Source organism: Choloepus didactylus, chromosome 14 (genome assembly GCF_015220235.1).
Source record: "Choloepus didactylus isolate mChoDid1 chromosome 14, mChoDid1.pri, whole genome shotgun sequence".
Classification (NCBI taxonomy): domain Eukaryota; kingdom Metazoa; phylum Chordata; class Mammalia; order Pilosa; family Megalonychidae; genus Choloepus; species Choloepus didactylus.
In genome coordinates this window covers 99,327,278-99,343,391 of record NC_051320.1, presented here as the reverse complement: position 1 = coordinate 99,343,391, position 16,114 = coordinate 99,327,278, and the positions used below count along the sequence as shown (strand labels likewise).

The 16,114-nt window shown below is 57.1% G+C and overlaps 1 protein-coding gene and 1 pseudogene across 7 annotated transcripts in view; one reads left to right on the top strand and one right to left on the bottom strand.

Moving 5' to 3' along the window:
- ADCK5 (aarF domain containing kinase 5) overlaps positions 1-16,114 on the bottom strand; it is a 17,993-nt gene extending 1,879 nt beyond the window's left edge. Inside the window, exons 1-7 of one of the 7 annotated variants that reach the window (XR_005211595.1) lie at positions 16,009-16,091; positions 13,416-13,601; positions 5,630-5,733; positions 4,428-4,577; positions 596-671; positions 280-480; positions 42-182 (exon numbers count right to left, since the gene is read on the bottom strand). Coding sequence is in view for 6 of the 7 variants with exons in the window: in XM_037802646.1 (XP_037658574.1) it covers positions 42-182; positions 280-480; positions 596-671; positions 4,428-4,577; positions 5,630-5,733; positions 13,416-13,436 (693 nt within the window). In the remaining variant the exon portion in view is untranslated. Of the gene's footprint in view, positions 1-41; positions 183-279; positions 481-595; positions 672-3,188; positions 4,310-4,427; positions 4,578-5,629; positions 5,734-13,415; positions 13,602-16,008 lie in introns of those variants that run through there. The other 6 variants (XM_037802646.1, XM_037802643.1, XM_037802645.1 and 3 more) reach the window with 6 other exon arrangements.
- On the top strand, positions 8,951-10,888 carry LOC119509529 (annotated as a pseudogene).

Sequence of the window (16,114 nt, the reverse complement as noted above, 5' to 3'; positions counted from 1 at the left end):
GGCCCATGGTGGTCCTGGGATGGTGCTGTGGGGCCCCTCACCTTCACGGCCACCTGGGTACCGTCATGCAGCCGGGCCTTGTGCACCTGGGCCAGGCTGGCGGCTGCCATCGGCTTGTAGTCAAATTCCTGGAAGAGTTCGTGGGCCGGGGCCTGGAAGTCCTCGAGGAACAGCTCGTCCACCTGGGCAGGAGGCCAGTGGGTCCAGCCGTCCCTCGCAGTGCCACGGCCCCAGCCCCCTCCCGGCGAGGGCCCCAGCACCCCCACACCAGCCGCTCACCTCCTGGGAGCCGCGCGCGAGGGCCCGGTCCTCCAGCACACGCAGAGTGCGGATGTACTCAGGGGGCAGCAGGTGGTTGAAGGAGCACAGCCCCTGGCCCAGCTTGATGTAGAGGCCCCCATTGCTGATGGCCCCGGCCACTAGGGCATCGGCCGCCCGCTGGTGACACGCAGACATGGCCTCCAAGTACCGCAGGCTGTTCTGGCCACAGGCATGGAGGGAAGGCATGGGCGTGGGGTGGGCCAGGTGCCCCCTTCCCACCCCCACAGGTGGGGCAGGGTCCCTGGCAGATCCCAGTGAGGCCCGGAGGACAAACCTCGTCCACCCCGTGCAGGACGATGTGGCTGCACCACCAGTAGTCCAGGGAGATCTGTAGGCCGATCCTCAGAGACCTGGGGGCAGAGGCTGCTCAGTCCCCACCGCAGGCCCGGGCCCTCCCCACCCTGGCTCCCTGCCCCCATCTGCAGACCCTCCCACTGTCTGACCTCACCCCTGCCTGTCCTCAGGTCCAAGGGCAGCACCTCGTCCCCGGCCACTCCCCCTGCACCCCACAGGCCCCACAGAGGCAGTTCTGGGGTTGCCTCTTGGCCTGGAGGGGCCCTGGGGCTGTGCAGCAGAGAGCTCCGTGCCCACGTCCCTCACTGATCACCGCCCGGTGCCACAGGGAGGGGGCAGGAGACTGACGGGGGTGGGGAGTGAAGAGTGAGGGGAGGCTGGTGCCCCAGAGCAGGTGGTTGGGGGAAACAAGGCAGCAGAGATCACTAGAGGGGAGAAGAGGAGGTCACAGGCCTGGGAACCCCCAACCTGACAGAATTTGGGGGGTGGGAAGTGGGAGCTAAGGTTTTCTGGGGATGGGTGGGTGTTCCTAACACGGGGGGAGCAGTGTCTGCTGGGAAGGGGCCAAGTTCGATCAAGGCAGGAAGTGGAAGGGCTGTGCGGTCGGCAGGCACTGGCTCCAGGGACAAGTGGGAGGAGAAGCTGAGCTGGGGGGCAGGGGCACCTCAGGGGAAAGCCGCTCTGAGGTCTGCTCTACAGCCTGGTGGGGGCTCCAGGGGCCTCCCCGGGTCCAGGCCCCACAAGAGCACCCAGCAGAGAAGCCCATGGAGGCGGCCACTAGAGCCAAGCGGCGAGGTTCAGTGGGGAGCGCAGCGGGCAGGGCTGGGCACCAAGCAGAGTGTGTGGCTTTCACAGACGGACATTCTTGTAAACATTCACTTGACAAAAGAAAACTTTAATTGCTGATAGAAGTACGTGGGGACTTGCTGTTGGTTGTCAGTAACTTGGGAGGCAGAGCCGACAGCCACCGCCGAGCCCATGTCAGGACCTGCTGGCACTGAGCTGGTGCCTTACAAACACCGGATAAAGCACCGACCAGGAGCTGCTGGCACAGGTTCCCCTTGCGTGGCCTCTGTTCGGAAGACGGGCAGAGGCCAGCCCAGCCGCCGCCCTCCTGGGGACGCAGCTTCACTTTCCTCCGAGGGGCTGCCCCCTGCACAGCCCCAGCGCCCGGGCCAGTGTGGTGTGTGCACCCGCGGCCGCCAGGCTCCAGGCTCGAGGGAGCGCGGTTTGCACTGGCGCCAAGGGAACGGCCTGTTACCTGGACCCACGGGTGCTGACCAGCGAGCGGGGGCAACTTCCACCAAAGTCCAAGAACATTCCACCCCCCAAATAAAGTTCTTTTAAGGGTAAGGTGTTCAGGGGCCCTGTTGGAGCAGGGAAGTGCCTGCTTCCCCACGGCTCAGGTGAGGGCCGTGCCCCCATCGTCCTCCAAGGCAGGAGGGGCCGGACCCGCGGGGACGTGGCCAGGCGTTGTGGGCGGGGCCCCGCGGGGGGCGGGGGGCGACATGCGTGGTGCCCCCGGTCACAGGCACTGACAAAAGCTTCCCTAATTGTTATCCTTGGCGTAGGATTACTGAAAGCTTTTACACTTTTTGCTTCTCTACTAAAATTATGCTTACAGTAAACTAAACACTTCTGTAATAAAAACTAAAGATGCAAAAAAATACCATCACCATCTGCTTCAAGGGGAGAGGGGGTTTAACTCCTGACATGACTTCAAGGGCACATGCCCAGGCCTGTGGAGGACGCAGAGGCCCGGCTGCCGGGGTGTCCTGGGGCAGGTGAGCCGAGCTCCCGGGCGCGGGGGAAGGCGGCTGCCGGCCACCACCAGGGTCGACTTCCCGGAGCAGGGTCTGGGGCAAGCCCGCAGTCAACACAAGAAAATCCACTCCTGACCTGGCACAGCCGCGATGCTGGCCCAGCCCACCGCAGGGCGCACCCTCCCCTCGGCACCCACGGCGCTCGCCTGGCTCTGCCCGCACCAGCTACGACCTCCCTGTTCTCTCATCTTCCAACCACACCGTGGGTCCCTGCGGGCTCCACACCTCTGCAAGGAAGCCACCTTAGGAGACTCAGAGCTGGAAGCAGCGTCTGCCGATGGCCTGTGTGCTCTGAACTGCAGGACGTGGGGACGCATTCCCAGCTGAGGGCTCGGCCCTAAGGAGGACCGGACACCCCAGGGTAACCCTCACTCACTTATTTACTTGCTGCACCCCAGGCTCCGGTGGCAACGCTGGGTCTGGAGAGGGAGGGACCCAGGGCCCGTGAGGGACTGTGGGAGCAGGCACACACCTCCCAGCCTCCTCCACCCGAGGGGCGTCCAGAATCAAAAGGCCTCTCCCTCTCCCCTGTATGCTCCCCGGAACCCGCTCCAAGCCCTTTCCTGTGAGCTGCCCTGACGACTCTATACCCATGCTCCCGGCCAGGACTCCTGTGTGTGTGCTCCCAGGCCACGGACCTCAGGCCTTGGCAACAGTCAGGGTTGTGCCGAGGGCGGCCGCAGACTGCCCGGAAAGTGGCTCCAGCTTCCCTCCCCCCTACCTAGGCAGCCTCTGAAACTGAAAATTCACCTGCCACAGGGGCACCTGCCATTGGGGTGCAGCAGCCTGTAGTGAGGCAGAACGTGCGATGGCAGCCAGGGCTTGCAATTTTCACACGGAAGCACGTTTCCAACTCCCCACCAGCTGTGTTTCCTGCGCCAGTGGAGGGCCGTGGAAGGCCATAGATAAAAACACAGGGAGCTCCAGGCTCTATCCTCTCGGATCCTGTGGCTGGCCAGGAAGGACTGGACACCCACACAAAAGGACACGGGGGCAGCTGGAAGCACTCAGGAGGACAGTCCTGGGGACGACACCCTCCAGGGAGCGGAGGAGACGAATGGGTTTCACATCTGGCAGCTGGAAGCCTTCAACTATCTAACCGTCCACAGATTCAGTCAGAACATGAATCTAAATGAATCTTACACTAAAGAGCCTGAAGACCCTGAGAATCCTGAGCAGCCTCCCCGAGGAGATCCCCGAGGCTTGGAGAGGCTGCGGACAGCAGGCCCTGGGGCCTCAGAACCAGGGTCCGTCGGGAGCCTCATTTCACAGCCCCCCCCAAAGCAATCACGTGCCCCTGGTTAAGAGTGGTCTTTGGTTAATCAGGTCACAGCTAACTCAGGCTCAAGTTAGTACAAGAGCTGGTTCCCCAGAGGCTCAAGCTGAACAGGTCTCTGGGCTGCAGGAATTCCTGGAATCTGACTAAGCTCAGACAAGCTCACCAAGGCCTCTGACGGGTGCCGCCCTGCCCCAGGAATCCTGCATAGGAGAAAGACCTTCCATTTAAGGTATAAACATGGCCCCTCTGACTCCAGCTGGCCAGCCCTCTCTGTCTGGGAGGCTGGCCCTTCCCGGCCTTTGCAGGTGGAGGGGATGGTGAGGAGGAGGAGGAGTGGGGTGGGGCTGCCGAGCCTGCCAGACAGGGAGCACACACAGACACATGGGACGGGGCCAGCCCTGGGCTGAAGGCCCCCTCGGCCGAGGCCACCCTGGGGAAGGTGCTGTGGGGCTGCTGCCCCTGGTGGGTTGCTGGTCCCAGGCTGAATCCCCCCAGTTGAACAAGCCCCCTCCCATCACTGAGTCTACCCCACCAGGAGGGACTTTCGAATGTAGGAGAGGCCACCAGGAAGGTGGTATCAAAGTTCCCAGCAAGAAGCCGCAGCCCCTCCCCAGCTTCCCAGAGCAGAGACTGGGGCTGGGCCCAGCCACCCTGCGGCTGAGCTGAGGACCACGTGGGAGCCAGTGACCCGCGAGGAAAAGCTCGCCCACCTGCCAAAGCGCCCGACGCCGTCCACCAGGAGCCGCATCCTCCGCTTCTCCTGAGCCTCTGCTGTGAGGTAGCGGGCGCCGAGAAGCAGGGGCACCCCCACCACCGTGGCGGAGACGGCCCTCTTCCACAGCGGCTCGGGGCTCGGCGAGCTGGAGGGAGACACGCCCCACCCTGGGGTTACTTCCTGCCCTGTCCCTCGGACCCTCCTCCCCGGAGAGGCCAGAGAACACGCAGCTTGGCCTGGGGGCTTCTGCGAGTCCCGTGGGCCCCACTCCCTTGTTTCCCCCCCTGCTTGCCAAGCAGTGGCCGCCTGCGCCCTGGCCCGCCTGGTCCCCCTGTGCGCCCTGCAGGTGACCCTGGGTCCAGACCACAAGGGAACACACCCCCCGCCAGCACACCCTTTTTTGGAGCGCCCCCAACTCCCCAGACACCGGGAGGCCTAAGTGGGAGGACGTCACCATGGGGAGGTGGGTCCCAGAGGGGACGCGACACAGGGCTGTGCTCCCCGGGGCTCCTCTGGGAGGACTCAGCTGGACTGCAAGGAGCTTGAGAGCAAAGAGCCTGTGAGATGCTGAGCTCAGTGCACCCTGCCAAGGCAGGAGTTCAAAACAGAAGGCAGACGTAGTCGGCAGTCAGCAGCGGGGCAGCAGTGGGCACATCCCCTCAGCCAGGTGCCTCCCCTGCGATCTGCCTGGGAAGGAGGGAGCCCCTGGGCCCCGCTCCACCAGGAGGGAGCGCTCGGGCAGCTCACTCCGACCTGGCCGCCAGGCCCCAGCCTCTAGCCTCTGTCCGCTCTCCTAGCCTCACTCCAAACCTGTCCCTGCCCCATGGCGGTCGGGCCACACAGGCCTCCGGGCCTCTGGGTGGGTGTTTTCTCCTGCTGGAAACCTCTTCCCTGTGTCTTTTCTGTCTCTCACACCCAGGATCCCCCACGCCTCTTTCTTCAGAGCACATGGCGCTGCCTGAACTGCTCTTGACTGTTCAGCTGTCTGCCCATCATGCTTATGGCAGGGGCAGTCCGCCCTTAGCACGTACCGCCACTCCGGGTCAGGACCCTGCCAGGGTCCAGATGTGGAGCAAACAGTCTCAGACGCGGGGACAGGTGCAGGGAAGGTCTGGGCTTTGGCTCCCCATGCAGTGCTTACACAGCCCACAAGAGGGTCACTCATGTGGCCTGGTGGGCAGTGCGTGCATTCATTACCTGGCAGGCCAGACCCTGAAGTTTCTCCTGAAGAGCAAAGCTGGGGACGGCCAGGGCTTCCGCCTGCCCTGCAGCAGGGCAGAGTGAAAGTAGCAAACCCGCAACTGCAAAGAGAGCAGACGGCACGGGGTCAGAGGGTAGGAAGCCACCCTCCAGCCTTCTCCAGCTGCTGGCATTTACACGGGCCTGGGGTCGGAGGGCAAGCTGTGCCTCCCACAAGCACCACCGAAACATCCCTCGGAGAGCGCCAGGGCTCCCCGGGGCTTGGAGCACAGCCAGGCTCAGGTCTGATGCAGGAACGAAAAGTCAATCCTACCGCTCAAGAGCAAGGGTGAGAAGAAAAATTGTTATGAGAGAGAAGGAAAGGCTACATGCAATTTAAAGCAGTGGCTTCTGCCCTGAATGCGTTTTGATCGTGTGTGAGTCCCAGGTTGTGGAGATGCACAGCCTTTGAATGTCCTCCCAGCCTCTGTAAGAAGCACTGTGCATCAACCTGCCACATCCGCCACGGGACCCCACACCCCTTCCCGCCTCCCCCCAGCCGTTCAGGTGTCACCGGATGTCCCAGGCTGCCCCGCCCCTCATTTACGACTTCCTGCAGCTGTGACCACTGACCAGTAACCCGGAGTGGCAGCCCACGTCTCTGAGGCAATTGTCAAGAATGCTTAACCATGAGATGAGCAAGTTGACGCTGACGTTCAGCTCGAATACCAGACACAGGAGAACTGTTACAGTTGTGAGAGCAAATGGAAGGACCAGGGACGCGGACCCTGGGGGGCTCCTGAGGTGCGAGAGCCTGAGCAGCCTCTCTGGGGGAGCAAGGAGGGCCAGGCGGAGACGCTGTGCTCGGGCGCAGGCAGTCACAGAGGCTCTCGGCACAAATGTGCAGCCTTGGTCTCCCCTTCTTATTTAAACTTAAAAGTCCTCACCCACAGCTTGGCGCTGGGGTCTCCACCGATGGTACAGGCGGGGTCCGTAGGCTGTGGAAGTGGCTGTGGGGAGAAGCCAAGCCCTGGAGACCCTGCAATTTCAGGAACATGACAGGGTTAGACACCACATATGACTGGACTGAGAAGACTGGACTGGTGGTGACTTGACGATCAGAAGCTTTTACAGAAACCTGATTGAGGAAGTGAGGACTTGGAATCCAGCTTTAAATGAAGAAGACTGTGATGAAGGGGCAGGAAGCCCGAGGGAATCAATCCCTCCACCAAAACAACTACGAAACAGGCAGGAACTGTCTGAATCAACTATCTGAAAACTCCGGGGACTGGCAGCGCACTGCACAGCAGGCAGGGAAGAGCTGGAGGATGAGCTGGTAACTCACAGTAACTGCTCTCTCCACACAGCCCCCAGCTGCAGTCAGCAGTGGGGCCCAGCCCCTGGCGGAGTTGGCTGGTGCCACAGAGGGACATGCAAATCCACTTCCCCAAGGTCAGGGGTGGGCACAGCCGATCGCTGATCACAGCTTCTGATTAGCTATCTCCGATGGTCCGGCTCTGAGCAGTCATTCTTCTAAGCTATCCCAAACAAAGGCGGTGGAGGCGAGTTAAAGACAGAACACCGCCTCGGCGCTGCAGGTCGGGTCAAGAACCACGGAAGACGCTCCTGGTGCCCCTCCTGGCCCCTCCCGCCCGCCCCACCCAAGGTGGACTGGAGCCGATAGATGTGCCCTCTGTGGGTCCCCAGCCTTACGCCGGCTAGGACAGACTGACTTGAGAATCTTCTCGCTGGCATGCCGCCTCCCAGAATTTGCCCTCCAGGCAAAAGCTGCTTGAGAAGAGAAAGCTGTTTAAGAAACAGCTGAGGTAGATGGCCTGGGGCAAAGGCTCACCTGCTCTATGTCCACAGTGGAACACCTGGGAGGAAGACAAGGTCTGTCTCCTGCACACAGAGGGGGCCTCAGAGCTCCTGCCAGCAGGGGAACTCCTAAGCAACTAGCAGGACCCAGGACAAGGCCCAGGCCCAGGAGAGACAGGGAGGACCGAGCACTCAGCATTCGCCCTGGGCAGACTTTCCCATGGGAGGGCTGACACCAAGAAAATCTCCATCACTTCACCAACTGACTATTAACTCAAACAGACACTGCAGGGAACAAATCCCAGAGTTACCATTTTTAAGTACTGAAATGTACAGTGGGCAAAAAAAAGCATTAAAGACAAGAACACAGGAAATTATGCCCCATGTAAAGGAAGAGAATAAAAATCCAGAAAACATTAATGAAGACCTGACTGTGGATATACCAAAGACTTTAAAAAAAGATCTTCAATACGCTCATGGAGAGGAAGGAAAATTCACAGAAAAATCTAAAGGATATCAGGAAAAGAATGAACAATATGAGAATCTCAATAAAGACACAGAAATTTTAAAAAGGAACTAAATCAAACTACTGAAGTTGAAGACCAAAATAACTAAAATTCCCAGGAGGGATTCAGCAGCAGATTGGAGGTGGCAGAAGAAAGAATCAGTGAACTTGAAGACAAGACAACTAAAATGAGTCAGGCTGAGGAGCAGAAAGAAAAAAGAATTACAAAAAGAGTCTAAGAGACCTCTGGAACTCCATCTAGTGTAGCAATATACAGATTATGGGGGTCCCAGAAAGAGAAGGAAGAAAGGGGCAGAAGGAATATTCAAAGAAATAATGAGAGCAAACTTCCCAAACAGCAAAAGTCATGAATATGAATATCCAAGAAGCCCAGAGAACACCAACCAGGATAAACTTGAAGAAAATTATCCCACTGCACACTGGTCAAACTGCTGAATGCAAAGGACAAGGAGAGAGTTCTGAAAGTTGCAAGAGAAAGGCAAACTGTTATGTACAAGGGAATCCCAATTAGATTGAGTGCCTATTTCTCATCAGAAACCAGGGAAGTAAGACAGCCTTCAAGTCCTGAAAGAAAACAACTGTCAACCAAGAATTTCATATCTGGTGAGACTTTCTTTCAAAAATGAGGGAGATGTCAGTCAAGGCAGAAAGGGGTGGTGGGGTGGCGGACACTGGGGTTGTCTGCAGGTAGTTTGCTGTGCTTTGGGGACTTGTTCATTCCAAGCCTCACCTCTTCCTGGAAGGGAGAGATTCTTAAGTGTTGAGTAGGATCCACTGCTGTTACAGTTCTGAGCTTGAAGTCACTAGAACTCCTATCAAATTGTGTGCTGAGGAAACTCAGATGTTGGCCTCAGCTCTTAGGCTGAACTCAGACAGAGGAAAGGATCTGTCAGAAAGCAACCCCTGCTATCCTGGGCTTGGCAGCAAAGATGACAAAGAGTCCTGGAAATCCTGCAGTCTGGAAACCAGACTGAAAGGTGACAAAGAACCTGAAGATGGGCAATGGGGAGAGGTGAGACATTCCAGTTCCCCAATCTAGAAATGGTAGAAAGAACCAACAACTTAGTAGACAGAAGACAAAGGACAAGAATTCCCAGATGAAGATTGTTCATGAGAAAAAAGAAAGGACGTGGCTGTGACTCATCAACAGCTGGATGGCAGGCCATGCAAAATGGGGAGAAGAACAAAGTACATTTTTCAAATAATCAAAACCGGAACTCCAGCTCATCAAATTCCAGTTTGCTTTTTAAATCTCATACTAATCAGAACTATGCTGGGGCCAATGCGGTGAGCCGCCGTCACCGAGTGCTCTTCCTAAACCATCAAGCCACTGGGTTCCTGTTTCCTTTAATCCTTCTGAAAAGGGAATTATGACGTTTCAGCTTAGAACCTTACTTTAAGTACAGGCATAAAATAAGAAAGTACTAATGTTTAGATTTAGGTATCAAATTCAAGATTAGCTTGAAACAAACTCATTAGGGAATTAATCTATTTATATAAAACTGCTAATGTAGAAAATATGATTAGACTTCATCTCCCTTGTTTTTTGTGTTGTGGGTACTAAGAGTTAATGGTAGCATCAGTGAAACTTAAAATAACTGAATTGCTAATGACTGAACTTGGGAAATAAAAAGTCCTCACCCACAAATTCCCCAACTGTGGCTTCTTCTAACATGTTAGTTTTTGGGGAAAAAAGACCGTGCTTAGTCAGCCACAGCCTGCAGTCCAGATGTGAAGGTCATCACTGCTGGCAAGGCCTGGCAAAAGGGCCCTGACCCTCCTCAAGGACTGCAAGACACAGGAGTCAGCGGAGGACGGTGCAGACACATCCCTGCCCGGCAAGGCCACATGCTCAGTGCTGACCCTCAAGGCAAATTCCAAAGAGGCAGGGACAGCTAGGGACAGGCAGTGGCAGCCGCGGGCAGGGGCTGCAAGGTTCCCGACCCCTGGGTTCTCGGCTGGAGGGCGGCAGCGCCCTGTCTGCTCTGGGAGCTGTCCTGGGCAGGGTCAGCCCGGGGGGGCAGGCTGGGGCCTGAGGCAGGGCAGGGGTGGAAGGGAAGCCGAGCGGACTCGGGGCAGGAGTGAGGAGCCACCGAGCTAACCTGGGGTGCAGAGCGCCACTCTCTGAGCACCAGCCGAGCCCCGGGACTCGAGAACCATCATCAGCGACCCTAAACGGACCCCAATAAGCAGATCCAGAACACGGGATGTTCTAACAACCGGTCTGGTCTCTTCAGAAACATCATTACCCGTGAGCCAATCACTATTGCTACTGGGCACAGGTGCTCATTAGACTGCCTGCTCTACTTCTGTAAATATTTGAAATTTTTCATAATAAGAAGCTAAAAAAAAAAGTGGGAGGCCATTGCAGGTTAAGAGACTAGACAATACAAGACCAACCGCAAAGCATGAACCCTGGCTGCATCCTGATCTGGAAAAATCTTCTGGGGCCACAGGCAGATTTGCATATGGACCAGGCAACAGGCAACAGAGACTACTGTTAATAGCCCCAGACATGAAATCCCCGTCTTTACAGAAGAGAATGCCCTTTCCAGAAGATGCACGTTGAAACATGCATAGACGGTGTTAAAACACCTGCGATTTATTTTCAAATGATCCAATGACAACAAAAATGTATTTGCAAGTAGATACAGAAAACCCCCGTGGAGATCTATCAATAATGGCAAAAGCCAGGCAGCGGACAGCGGCGCGTGACCGTCACACTGCGCTCTCCTCACCCACCTCCGTCACGCAGGTCCCGGCCAGGAGCAGGCGTCCTGGAGAGCAGGCAGCCCGTGCAGGGCCGGGACCTTACTCAGAGCAGCCCTGCCCCACGGGGACGCTGGCACTGCCTGGTTATCAAAACTGGAGGGACCGGGGCAGGAGGGACACTGCCAACCACCCTCCAGGACACAGGACACTCCCCACCATGAGCAGAGAATCATCTGGTCCCAAACTGCAGCTGAGGGTGGCCAAGCAACTGGCCGATTCGGGCACAACAGCTGTGTGGCCTGGTAAACTGCGTCCCCCACTGTGCCTCAGTCTCCCTCTCAATAATGGAGACCACTGCATGATTAAGTGGGGGGCAAGCATCCTGGGAGGATGTGCCCCCGAGGACACAACACGCTGGGATTGGAGGGCCGTGTGTGCCACGGCCTGCCCCCCGCGCAAGCTGCCCTTTGACCCCAACCCTTTACCCTCCTCTCAGCAACGCTGCCCCACCCCACACAACACAAACACAGTTCTGTACATACTTGCTAGGTTGAACTGAATTATTTATGCTAAAAGATCGTCAGCTTCCCATGGCTTTTAAATGGGAAAAAAAAGGGTTTATTTAGCTCAAAAGAGGAAAGAGAACATTTCTAGCATATGCAAAAGTCTGGAGACTGGTACACGGAGAGAACAGAGAAGGCTTGGTTACAGGCAGCAGAAGGAGAGCAGAGCGAAAGGGCAGTGAAGGCGGCTGCCAAGTTTCAGAGGTTCAGAAGGTGCACTACTGCAGGTGAAGGACGGAAATGGTCAAAGCCCCGAGGACACACAGCTTCAGTGCCTCAGACGACGTTCCTAAGAAACAGAACTGCAGCTGCGCTCGTCCGCAACGCCTCAGCCTCGACTCAGTTCCCACCGCCGCCGCTCACCTCGTGCTCCTGGGACAAGAGCCCCTCTGGGGCTTCAGCCCGCGCTCCCGCCCCGCCTGGGACGCCCCCACGCGCCCGACTCGCTCCGAGGCTCCTGCTGGCTCGCCACCCTTCCGTCCCTCCCCTCCCGCTCCTCCCTCCGCGCCTCTCCCACTGCCATCCCGTCTCCCCACTGGGCGGCGATCACGGTCTGCCTTGGTCATTTTTGTGTCTGGAATCTACCACGGTGTTTGGGATGAAGTGGGCACCTGATGACTGCTTGCTGAACCGAAATAGAGGGCAGCTAAGCACAGAACTAACCAGACTCCCCACACTGCCCCCACTAAGACCCCTAACCTAGCAGCCAGGCAAGAGGCAGCAGTGGTCTTCAGCAGTTTGGCCCTCGAAAGGACACTGAGCAGACAAAGCCTTGTGCTGTCAACTGCAGAGCCCCTGCTGGGTGCCCCATTCCACAGGAGAAATCTCCGAAGCCCAAAGAGGTCACGTGGCTCTAAATGGCAGGGCCACGCCTGCAACCAGACCTCCTGGGACCCCGTTCATGCCAATTTCCACCACATCTCACAAAACCAAAACCATGTCCAGGATATGGCCACCAAGCCATCCCAGAAACACGCCGAGAGGATAGCGGGTCCCCAGAATACTGTCCCACACAGCAGTGCCTTCTAACCAGGACGACCACACATGCCAGCTGGCCTGGGACAGCCCAGCTTACCACTTGTCCCAGCACCCCTCCCACTCTCCAGCCGTCCCATCAGGACAAAACTATACGTGCCCTTCCACCTCGTTCTCTCAGTGCTTTTTTACAGGAAGTGTGTGTGTGTGTTCTGTCTGCAGAAACACAAACACCTCACTTATCTAGTGGGTTCTTTCCCAGCACTCATCTGGAACACACCTGAAAACCTGTAAGTAGCAACACAAAAGAGCCCTGAGTAGTAACACTCAAGTAATTATGACAAAGTTCACAAAGTAAAGCATGTGTGCTTTTCTCACGAAGACCTAAGCACAAGCTCAGTTCTCTGGGTTTCTAACGTTCTGTAGACCAGACACAGCAGATTAGAAGGGAGGTGAAAGGTCGCTGGAAACAAGTCTGCAGCAGTAAATGGAACTGCGGAATCCTGGGATGATTCCCGAAACAGAAAACCTCAGAGGTGACAAGAACCTGGGCAACTCAGTGGCAGGTCCCAGCCCCAAGCGCCTCAAAAGGGAAGGAGAGGCAGCCTCACTTGCTGGTCATGTGGTCCCCAGACAGGCGACAGTCTCCCCATCCACCCACGAGCTGTCTGGAGGATTAGCTGACCTGACGTACGTGAAGAAGTTTTGTTCTGTCAAGTGCTACCCTAAGGCTGGCCCAGGGTCTCTGTGCCCGACTCGGACTAATACTGCTTCATCATCCCAGCCCACAAAACACTCCTGTGTATAAAGCTGCTGACTACAAGCCCAAAAAGCTAATGAAAATTCATTTGTATTATTAATATGCAAACCTACAAGGCTAGGCTTACTAGAAAACACAAATTCTACCAAAAATTCCAAGTTAAAAAGGAACAATGCTGAACTTCCTCTTTTCCGGCTGGAACCATGGAGGGTGTCAAAGAGAAGAAGAAGGTTCCGGTTGTGCCAGAAACCCTTAAGAAAAAGCGAAGGAATTTTGCCGAACTAAAGATCAAGCGCTTGAGAAAGAAGTTTGCCCAAAAGATGCTTCGAAAGGCAAGGAGAAAGCTTATCTATGAAAAAGCCAAGCACTGTCACAAGGAATACAGGCAAATGTACAGAACTGAGATTCGAATGGCTGGAACGGCAAGGAAAGCTGGCAACTTCCGTGTACCTGAGGCACCCAAACTGGCATCTGTCATCAGGATCAGAGGTATCAATGGCGTGAGCCCAAAGGTCCGAAAAGTGTTGCAGTTTCTTCGCTTCACCAATCTTCCACGGCACCTCGGTTAAGCTCAACAAGGCCTCAATCAACATGCTGAGGATGGCGGAGCCACATGCTGCACGGGGGCACCCGAACCTGAAGTCAGTGAGCGAACTGTCCGTAAGCGTGGTTACAGCAAAATCAGTAAGCAGCGACTGCCCTGACAGCTGACTCTGTGACTGCACGGTCTCTTGGTAAATATGGCATCATCTGCATGGAGGACCTGATTCATGAGATCTATACTGTTGGGAAATGCTTCAAAGAAGCAAACAACTTCCTGTGGCCCTTCAAATTGTCTTCTCCCAGAGGGGGGATGAAGAAAAAGGCCACCCATTTTGTAGAAGGGGGAGATGCTGGCAACAGGGAAGACCAGATCAATAGGCTTATTAGAAGGATGAACTAAGGTGTCTACTATGACTACTTTCATAATCTGGTCAGTTAATAAACAGTGATTGCTTTCAAATTAAAAAAAAAAAAAAAGGAACAATGCTGAGTTACCCCTTTGCTCTCTTCAGATCTAAACCATATGTGGGAAGAGCGACATTCTTGAGAAGGGGGTGGGCTGGTTTGGAGCTGTTATGTAGCCCCGGAAGCGCTGTGTTCTTTTAAACCAATCCCTTCTGATTGGGTTCTTTCAGTTGAGATGTGCCCAGCCCATTCAAGGTGGGTCTTAATCCTGTACTGGAGTCTTTTATGGGAGGATAAAGGACAGAAAAAGACGAGAGCGCTCAGAGAGAGAAAAATCCCTGGAGAAGCAAACAAGGACCTGCAGAATCTCACAGAGGAAGCACTGGAGGCAGAAGCTGGGAGCCACTGAACCAGAGCGAAGGCCTGGCAGACGCCGGCCACGTGCCTTCCCATGTGGCAGAGGAGCCCCAGATGCCGGCAGCCTGTCTTCAGAGTCCAGGTATCACCCTGGTGACGCCTTAATTGGGACATTTTCATGGCCTAAGAACCATAACTTGTAAGTTAATAAATCCTTCTTATAAAAAGCAACCCAATCCTGGTAATTGCATTCCAGCAGCTTCAGCAAACCGGAACGGGAGTGAGAACTGGGTCAATGATTATGACCCCAAGGGCTGGAAACTGCAGAGATGCCACAAAACGGGAGACCCAGCAAGAGACGGAACTGGGTCTGCTGCCATTTCAGGGTCAAATGAAGCATGGATTGCGAGGGTGGGGCGGCCAGGACGCGGGGAAGGCCCGGGTGGGGCAGGAGTGCAGAGGGGCTTTCCGAGAAGGGGCTGGGGGGCGAGTGCCTCTCAACAAGGGGGGCAGGTGCCAGCTCAGGATGCTGTGACCTGAGTGAGTGACGTGTGGAAAAGGAGATGTCCAGGGGATGCTTTGGGTTCTCAAAGCTTCTCAGTTGGTGGGGGGGGGGGACTCCCGGGATCCTGGCAGAGTCTTAAGCAGCAGGAAGGGCTTAAGGCAGAGACGGGGGTGGGGGGCAGGAGAAGGGTAAAGGAGAGTCCACGTCCAGGAAGCCAAGAACAGCCAAGCAGCTGCCCAGGAAAGAGGGTTCCTCTGGAAAACGGGTACACGGTGAGAGGATAAGAAGGGAGAGAGCTGCTGGGAGGTGTCTCTGGAACAAGGTGTGCATCATGGAGTCTGTTCCTCAAAATCAGGGCCTGGTGGGCTGCAAGTAGTGCCTGGGGTCTTCCCGACAGGGTCCAAGGGCCTAAAGGGAGTCTGAGGGGAGGGCGTCTCCAAGAGCTGTGATGGGCTGACAAGCCCTGAGGCCTCCGAGGGGCCCCAACGGGGACTGGGGGCTCTGGGGGACTCTGGGGGGGACTCAGGACTCTGGGGGGCTCTGAGGGGGACTCGGGACTCTGGGGGATTCTGGGAGGGACTCGGGGCTCTGGGGGACTCTGAGGGGCCCTGACAGGGACTCTGGGCTTTTGGGGGGCCCTGACGGGCACTCAGGGTTCTTGGTGGGCCCTGAGGGGGACTCGGGGGTATTCTGGGGGGGACTCAGGACTCTGGGGAATTCTGAGGGGCCCTGAGGGGGACTCAGGATTCTGGGGGGCCCCGATGGGGACTTGGGGCTCTGGGGGATTCTGGGGGGGACTCGGGACTCTGGGGGGCCCTGAAAGGGACACAGGGCTCTGGGGGGCCCTGAGGGGGACTGGGGGCTCTGGAGGACTCTGGGTGGGACTTGGGGCTCTGAGGGGCCCTGAGAGGGACTCGGGATTCTGGGGGGGACTCGGGGCTCTGGGGGACTCTGAGGGGCCCTGACAGGGACTCTGGGCTCTTGGGGGGCCTTGACGGGCACTCGGGGCTCTGGGGGGCCCCAAAGGGCACTTGGGGCTGTGGGGGGCCCTGACAGGGACTCAGGGGGTATAGAGGGCCCTGATGTGGACTCGGGGTTCTGGGGGGCCCCGACGTGGACTCGGGGGTATGGGGGGCCCGATGCGGACTCAGGACTCTGGGGGGCCCTGCCCCGGCACGGGGCGGGGGTTAGCGGGGTCCGCCGGCCAGGCCGGGGGCGGGCGGGGGGTCTCACCTGTCGCCACATCCTCCCGGCCGCCGCTCCCGCTCCCGCTCCCGCTCCGGCTCGGCGCCGACTCTTGTGGGCGGAACCAGCAACCCCTGCGGCGCGGCGCGTAGAG